The following is an 8,598-nucleotide window of genomic DNA, read 5'->3' as shown; positions in this document are numbered from 1 at the left end:
ATGCTTTAAATTTCGTGCTATGTCGGCCAAGCAGTAAACACATCATAAGAAACAGGCCAATTTTGCATCGCCCGGATCTGATTGAACCAAATACACCCCACCCCACCCCCCAGTTTTCGCTCGTGACACCAATTTTCGTTTTACTTTCTCTTGCAAGAGAATCAGCGAGTTTTCGGTTTCGCCGGGCAATTAAAGGCACTATTTTATGGCTGCATTCACATCTTCTTTTGGGAGTTATACATCTTTAAATCTCGCTATAATAAACTTGTATACAGAGAGAGAGGAGCGTTGCTACACGTACGACAATATTTGTATGATTTCTGTATGAAGTAGCAGGGCCACCGTTGATCAACGCTGGCGAGTTCACGATGGATTGCACTATCGTACCAAATCGGACGAGCTTTTATCGTATGTGAGGCAATTCGAGAGAGAGAGAGCGGTCATCATGCCCAAATCGACGCACCATCGAATTGATTGACTCGCTGATAACCTGCGAAACTCGTCGACTGTTGACCCCACTCTCGACCGTTGGCTGCGAGGGCCACGCCACGCCGCACGCCTATGCCCGACCGTTGCAGCCTCCTCCCTCCCTCCCTCCCCGACGTTTCAAACCTGCGGCCTCGCATCCGGTGTCCATCTCCGATCCGACGGCCTCCCCCTTCCCCAGCTCCCCTCCCCTCCTCCCCAGCCCCAGTCCCCGCTACTGTTTCGACTTTACAAGACACCGACCACCAACGCCTCTCTCTCTCCCTCTCTCCGCCTCTCCCCAGATCAAGAGCCAAGAATTCGGTCAAATTTCGAGATCTTGCTCCGACTTCGGGCCGTTAGTGCATCTCTCTTGCCGGGATTTTGCGAGATTTCCAGCGAGCCGTGCGAGTGGGGGAGCTGCTGGGGTCGTCCATGCTCAGGTCGAGCTTCTGACCAGATCTTGTCCGACGAAGATGCCGGTCTCCACGCGCTCGCAGGCCAGCGCCATCAAGGGCGGCGACCCGGGCGCGCGCCAGTGGAGCTCGTCGGCGGCGCGGGTGCCAATGTCGGCCCCGGGCCGCGACGCCGCGGGGCGCCGGGCCTCGCTCCTCCCCAACACGCACCACGGGCTCAAGGAGAAGATGCGCGCGCTCAACCTCTTCTACGAGCAGCACAAGCAGATGCTCGCCTCCTCGCAGGGCGGCGCCGCCTTGCGCCGCAGCCGCACCATCCCGCACGCCAACGTCGGGGAGGACAGGGACGAGAACGCTCAGGAGGAGGAGGGGGAGGGGGCCAGGCGTCACCGTGACGCCATTGCTCCGCTCCCCGAGGCGGCGGTCCTCAGGGAGAACATGGGGCCTCCGGAGGCGAGGGCCCCTTCCAAGAACGACAAGGTCGTCGTGTTCTCGCGGCCACCGGAGCCCAAGGAGAAGGAGAACGTGGCCCTCGCCGCCAACGTCATGTCCTGCCCCGTCAAGAAGGCGGCGCCGGCTCTCCCCGCACTGCAGGCCAGGAAGCTCTCACTCGGAGGAGGCATCGGCGGCAAGCTCAAGGCTGTAGGGGAGATGGGGGCTGCCAATGCCGACGCAACAGGGAGCCGGATCATGGTCTTCGTCAGGCTGCGGCCCATGTCCAGGAAGGAGAAGGAGGCCGGGTCCAAGACCTGTGTCAAGATCGTCAACAAGAAGGACGTGTACCTCACGGAGTTGGCCTCAGAGAACGACTACCTCCGCCTGAAGCGCGTGCGAGGCCGCCATTTCTGCTTCGACGCTTCCTTCCCCGACTCCACGGCGCAGGCCGAAGTCTATAGCACCTCGTAAGAATCGCACTACCATATCATGGCTTCATTCAATTTCTTTACAATGCACATGTTTCAAACAATTATTTCATTATTTGGTTATCTTAGAAAGAAGATGCAGTTGTTTGTGCTCTTGAATTTGGAAGTGATAAATCTGCGGATGAAGCTGCATACATCTTTTATGACTAGATTCGATAGTAGGAGACACATTTTCATGATAGTTGAGAAATTGGTTATAGAAGTGGTAGTATTTGTGAAATGTTGGACGAGAGTAATGGTAGGTCTAGGATATTGATTACAGGAGTGAGCTAATTTCTTGAATATTAGGACAAATCAATGGTATAGTATGTACTTGCAATGTATTGCTCAATTGCACTTCTCCACTTTCCTGGCATTTAACATGAGTCCAATCCTCCATTCTTATATTGCAGAACAGCAGATCTTGTGGAAGGTGTTTTGCAAGGGAGGAATGGGACCGTGTTTTGCTATGGAGCAACAGGGGCTGGGAAGACCTACACAATGCTCGGGACCATGGATAACCCTGGCGTAATGGTGCTCGCAATCAAGGATTTGTTCTTGAAGGTGAGGCAGAGGAGCTATGATGGCAACCACTCGATTCAGCTGTCGTACCTCGAGGTCTACAATGAGACAGTGAGGGATTTGCTATCTCCTGGTAGACCCCTCCTTCTGAGAGAAGACAAGCAGCAGGTATTCTAGCCTATAACCATCTTTCAACCAATGAAGCAAGCTTTTGTTGAGAAACTTTACTTTACTCTTGGTGATATCAAGTTAGTAGTCCTCCTGGTAGAGTAAAATTAATCAGTTCGAACAGAACGAAAAAGTATATTATGTTGCCAAATGATCCATTCTGTATGTTCTGTACACATTTTGCAGTATATGTACAATTTATACCCCTTCTTATTATGAGTATTCTAACAGGATAGTGTATTGTGCATTCCAGGGAACTGTTGCTGCTGGTCTTACACAATATAGAGCATACTCTACAGATGAAGTAATGAGCTCTTCCTTAGTTACTACTCCCTCCATCCCATAATATAAGAGCATTTTTGACACTAGCGCGGTGTCAAAAACACTCTTATATTATGGGACGGAGGGAGTATTGCTTTGCAGTTGGCAATAAAAATGATAATAACATTCTTGACATTGTTCATCACAGGTTATGAAATTACTTCAGCAAGGCAACCAGAATAGAACAACTGAACCAACTCGAGTTAATGAGACCTCATCGCGCTCTCATGCAATACTACAGGTGAATGTCAATCATGCACTTTCACTAGTACTGAAAAACACGGTCCCACGAACTGCATAAATATAAACTATTGCAAATTTTGCAGGTTGTCGTGGAATATAGATACATGGATGGAACTAGTGTTGTAACACGAGTTGGAAAGCTCTCACTCATTGATCTTGCTGGATCAGAGAGGGCTATAGCAACTGACCAACGCTCACAGAGGTCGCTCGAAGGAGCTAACATAAATCGGTCTCTCCTCGCACTCAGCAGTTGCATCAATGCTCTTGTGGAGGGGAAGAGGCATGTGCCATATCGCAATTCCAAGCTGACCCAGCTCCTCAAGGATTCACTTGGGGGATCCTGCAACACTGTCATGATTGCAAACATCAGCCCTTCGAATCTTTCCTTTGGTGAGACACAGAACACTCTTCATTGGGCTGATCGTGCCAAGGAGATAAAAACAAAGGTCTGAAAATATGATTTTATGAACATTAATCTTGTAACATTGTACTGAACAGAACTCGTGACAAAATGAATAATCTTGTGATTTTTCAGCCATTGAACGCTGGGAATGAGGAAGTTTTCAAGGCACCAGATTCTGATACTGATCAGGCCAAGCTAGTACTGGAGCTTCAGAAGGAGAACAGTGAGCTGAGGCAGCAGGTGGTGAAGCAGCAACAGAAGCTGCTGACTGTTCAGGCTCAGTCACTTGCTCCCAACGGCTCGCCACAACAATGTGCTGCCCCCTCACCTCACATTACCACCACGCCATGCTCGACACAAAGAAAGGTGAAGCGGTCTATTTTAGACGGGAGCTGTTTCAGCACACCAAATTCTAAGAGGCCAGCAGACAATGCGATGGTCCGGGATCTGCAGAGGAAAGTGAAGACCCTGGAGTCCGAGATGGAGAAGATGAAGAAGGAACACTTTCTGCAGCTCAAGCAGAGGGACGAGTTCATCCGTGGTTTGATCAACAGGAAGAACTCAAATGACCCTGAACCAGCAACAGCTGAGAGAAGAGTGATCACAAGGGCAAGCCTACGTAAGGCCGAGAAAGATGCAGGTGAGCTGAAGAGCCCGAGCCACAGGTTCACGTCACCTGTGCCTACGGCTAAGAAGCGTACCTTCTGGGACTTTGGAGGCGAAAGCCCTTCAGTTCTTGCTGGAAATGGGCGGAAGACTCGGAGCCATGTAGCTGCTGAAACTCCAACCAGGGCCCCTTCAATGCTACTTCAGGTATAGTCCTTCAGCTCACACCATTCCCAAGAGTTTATTATAGTAGTTCTATATGGGCAGCATATAAATTACTCCCTCTGTCCCAAAAACGTTCTTATATTATGGGACGGAGGGGGTACGTTTCTGTTGCTGCCGGGGCCTCACCCTGCATTACACTTTGTTTCAGCCGGGATTCACACGCCAAAGAGCCTAGCAGCACTGGACCCTCAGGAGACGAATGAATGCAGAGGATAGACATGTTCATATCTTACTATTTTTTTGTCAGCTATGCTAATTGGAGTTTATCATATCCGTGTATTCTGTTGATTAAATTCAGTTTGCCTGGGCTAACTGAACCAGCATAGAGTTTTATTTATTAGCTTCTATGTCCATTTAAATTATTGAAACTGTACAATATTTGGTCAGGGGAGAGAACATTTATATTTGGTAACTGGAGCAGCTGTTACACATTTTCCATCTGAATGTTGCTCAAATTTGGCAAAACAAAATGACAGGCATATAAAGTTAAGGGCAGTTCTCACTTTTGTTGTTTGTATGCAATCTGAATCAAAATGAATGATGCCCTGCAAGAAGAAGAAACAGAACCAGCTCCATATGCATCTGAGTATAAACTTGTACAAATGAACCACAATAAATAACATCCTAGTTTTCTAGGAACATAATTACCATCGACAATCAAGCAAGCTAAATCTTCATCTAATTCGTTGAGTTACATATCAGTTTGTTGAGGACAGACTTCGCCTCCTCTTCAGCCACATTCTCTTGGTTGGTGCAAGATCGTGCCGCATGGTCTCCATCGGAAATTCTTCCCTCTGCGACGGTGATTTGCTACTGCTTTCTCCTTGCACATACAACGGATTCATAAATGCCTGATACGATGATGCGATTTCTACTGGCAATTTGTCTTGAGCTTCCTTGGCAATATCATCTGAAGGTCCAGCCTCTTCTGCTGACTTGGATCTTGTGTCCAGTTCCATTTCTTCAAAGCTACTACCACTGCTGCAGCTCCCACTGTCACTTGAGTAGCTACTGCTTGTTCTATCCTCCGAAGTAGAGCTCTCGCTGAGCGTATTAAAGACCGTAATGCTTTCTCTCTGTGCGCCGTGAAATGAGTGACTCTTGTGCTTTCCATTGTGAAGAGGCAATATGGAAGAGCCTTGTCTCAAGCCCAGGACATCCCTGCCAAGACTGTATGATGTGTACAGCTTCCTCTCAACACCATCCTTGGCTTTCACCATTTCACCCAATTGCTCTAAAGTTTCGTTTGAAGAGGCGTCTTCGACGTCTTTGACCACCTTCTGCTCTAACTCGGAGATAATCTTGCCTAAGACTCTCCTCTTGCTGTGAAGAGAACGCTGCGTTTCAGAAGGTAGATGTCAGACTCAGACCATAGTTCAGTGGAGAAGTCACCCTAAACTATGTTTCTAGTACACATACCCTCTTTTCCAGGAACTTTTGCAAGCCATTGTTTTGAAGCTTTTTCTTCCTCCAGAAGATGCAGCAAAACCGCACAATTACCGCTTGCACCACAATGACAATGAGTTGGAAAAAGAACAACAGAAGGACATGGTTGTGGTCACCTGATGGATATACATTACATAGTCAGTAATTATGCATTTCTAACTAAACAACAGCAACAAAAGAAGAAAAATGTCACAACTTGAATGTCACCTGGATCACCATGAACAAACTTTGGTTTTGCTTTTCTGCAAGTCCAAGCAATCTTTTGCCCTTGCAGAACAAAGAGGTGAAGTACTCGGTAAGACAATACAACTTTAGGATGGAAAATCAACTAGATACATGAGAAAAGAAAACATACTTCTCGTGTAGCATTGCACGGCGTTGCCGATTCCTGTGACAAGAAATTTCAGGAGCTCAAAGCTTTGCAAATTAGTTGATATCAGGTACTCCCTCCATCCCAAAATAAGTATTAAATCAGGGACACTTATTTTGGGGCTGAGGGAGTATAACTTTACCAATTACCCTTATATTGTTTCTCTCTTCAGTTAACTTGAAGCATAATAATTGCTTAATCAAGGATTCAAGAGCTAAACAAGACTTACTTGCAGAAGATAGAGCAGTGAGAAGAATGGTCTCATCTAGTGTAAAGTAGTCCAGGTCACTACTGGACAACAAATTCGATAATTCTCCTGGTAAGGAACACATGAAAAAAAATTAGCTTCACGCCACCATTTTGGAGGAACAAGAATGACACATTCATATAAAGAACGAAACGAACCAGGATACTTTTCAGTCCAGTAGACCGTTCCAGTTGCTGGAGCCAACAGAGTAAACAAGATGCTTGATGGCTTCATCGCCGATACATAGGCGTAATCACTGATAGTTTGACTTGATTTTGCCTCCATTATGGTCTGGCTGATGTAGACTGAAAACCCTGAGCAGTCCAGGACTGGACTTGACTGGATGACTGAGTTAGGTGCTGTTCTTTGAAGAAACTTTCTGATATCACCATCAGGAGAAATTGAATACAAGATCCCATCTAACGAGCCAATTGATATCCAACCTGTTACAACAGTTGAACAAAGTAGCATGAAGGGTGATATATGATACAAATTATCATGCAAATAGATGTTGGTATACGAATGTTGAAGAGAATGCAGTTAAACAAAACAATTAAAGTCCCATGAGAATTAAACAGCTCCAGGTGTGAATGAATTAGCGAAGGAACAAACATGTTTCAAAATCCAGATGGATGATTTACCATTGGAATCCACAGCTGGCAAGATTTTCTCATTACTAAGTGGACCAACATTCAGCTGCCATGAAATGTTTCCTGACAGTACATCGAGCCCCATCACAGTTGACTTTCTCGGAAGGACAATGTATAGGCGGCCATTATTTCCCGGTGCAACTGTCACGACTTTGTCGATCGAGCTCAAGTCTTGGACCCATCTATACTGACGGCTATGAATGTACATGGAATAGAGCTGGCCTTCGGTATTTGATATCTGCTCAGTCATATGAAATTAAAATGGCAGGGTGAAAAAGGTGAGAAGACTAAACCATGGGAGTTAAAGAAATACACTGCCCAGTGAAATAAGGCCTTACATAAAGAGTGCCCTCGCATTGATCAACAATTGGAGATGAATTGAAATAGCAGGCTGAGATGTTGTTGCCCTTGCAGCCTAGACGGTAACCGAAGCGATCCACCACAGGCCCGGCACTCCACTGCAGCTTCCCGTCACGCAACGAGATAGAGAAAAGGCCACGGTTCCTAATGGTGATGAAAAGAGATGCATAGCTGCTGCTGGTCGATAGGCCGATGATCTCCTCAGACCTCCCTGGTGGTGAACCGTGACTGAAAAACACTTGTGATGTTGGGGCACTAGTGTGTAGGTTTTGTGGAGTTACTTTTATGACCTTATCTTCTGCCACCAAGTATATCTGCACAATCGATTCACCTTATTCTCTGCTACCAAGTATACAAGTATGAAAGCGTGTTCACAATGCAGCAGCAGCAATGAGAATTGAATTTACCTTGTCCCTCTCGGCAACCAAGCCGATATCTTGTTTACAGTTGTATCCAAGGGGAATGATCCACGCGAAGGTTCCGTTTGGCTCGAAAGCGAGTAGGTTCTTCCCGGAGCAAGCGACGAGGCGGCCCCCGTGGCCGATGAGAGGGGCCGAGAGGGCACGGCCAACACCCGGTGGTATATGGGCTGCAAAACCCATCCAGTCAAGTCAGGAGGCGCGACCGTGCGTGCGTGCGTGCGTGGGCAAGGAAACTGCAGACGGTAGTAGAAACCAAAGCAAGGGGATCGGTCGTACGGTTTTCAGCGGCGCTTGCATTGAGCCTCTGAAGCGCCGGCGGCGACGAGGAACGCGCGGCGCCGACGAGAGAACACAGGAGCAGGCATAGGCGCGGCAACAACCTCATCGCCATGGCTGCGCGGTTGCAGAGAGGAAGAGTTTTTCGAGTAAGCGGAAGGACGGGGTGGTTACATTACACCCTGGCGGCGGTTCGTCCAGCGGCAGAAACTCGCCCTCGGAATCGGAAGGAAACTGAGCGGGGGCCAGGGATAGGGATGGCTGACAAATGCAGGAATTTCTCGCAATCGTGGTGGACTCGCTGCATCTCAGCGTGTACGTGCCTACCATCGAGCCTTGCGTGGCTGCTAGTAGGCCCTTGCGGCTGGTCAATACTAGGAGCATTTATGACCGGACTTAGCAAATATGACACTCTAAGAACAACTTCAACGGGGTGATCGCGCTTTATCCCCTTTTCGTGTGTTTGGGTCGGTCGTTCGCTCGTCTGCCCTTTTAAAATTTAGGTCGACAGTGCGCCCAACGGCCCCGGCCCATTTCATGTCCGCATGAAATTTTA

The 8,598-nt window shown here is 47.8% G+C and overlaps 2 protein-coding genes across 2 annotated transcripts; one reads left to right on the top strand and one right to left on the bottom strand.

The window, feature by feature from the left end:
• Positions 1 to 657: 657 nt before the first annotated feature.
• Positions 658 to 4,707, top strand: LOC123078526 (kinesin-like protein KIN-8A). The gene is made up of 7 exons (XM_044501064.1): positions 658 to 1,783; positions 2,197 to 2,473; positions 2,727 to 2,777; positions 2,943 to 3,035; positions 3,121 to 3,483; positions 3,573 to 4,253; positions 4,420 to 4,707. The coding sequence occupies exons 1-7, from the start codon at positions 942 to 944 to the stop codon at positions 4,444 to 4,446; spliced, it is 2,334 nt and encodes a 777-aa protein (XP_044356999.1). The 5' UTR covers positions 658 to 941; the 3' UTR covers positions 4,447 to 4,707.
• Positions 4,708 to 4,771: 64 nt separating this feature from the next.
• On the bottom strand, positions 4,772 to 8,277 carry LOC123078527 (protein GAMETE EXPRESSED 3). The gene is made up of 10 exons (XM_044501065.1): positions 8,043 to 8,277; positions 7,752 to 7,933; positions 7,323 to 7,658; positions 6,976 to 7,222; positions 6,493 to 6,777; positions 6,317 to 6,403; positions 6,073 to 6,105; positions 5,925 to 5,984; positions 5,691 to 5,833; positions 4,772 to 5,608 (listed from the first exon to the last, which is right to left on the bottom strand). Exons 1-10 carry the CDS (start codon positions 8,155 to 8,157, stop codon positions 4,970 to 4,972), a joined length of 2,127 nt encoding a protein of 708 aa, XP_044357000.1. The 5' UTR covers positions 8,158 to 8,277; the 3' UTR covers positions 4,772 to 4,969.
• Between the last annotated feature and the right edge of the window lie 321 nt (positions 8,278 to 8,598).

The sequence above is a fragment of the Triticum aestivum genome, chromosome 3D, assembly GCF_018294505.1.
Source record: "Triticum aestivum cultivar Chinese Spring chromosome 3D, IWGSC CS RefSeq v2.1, whole genome shotgun sequence".
Classification (NCBI taxonomy): domain Eukaryota; kingdom Viridiplantae; phylum Streptophyta; class Magnoliopsida; order Poales; family Poaceae; genus Triticum; species Triticum aestivum.
The sequence above is the reverse complement of the archived record's forward strand: the minus strand, read 5'-3'. Positions and strand labels throughout refer to the sequence as shown.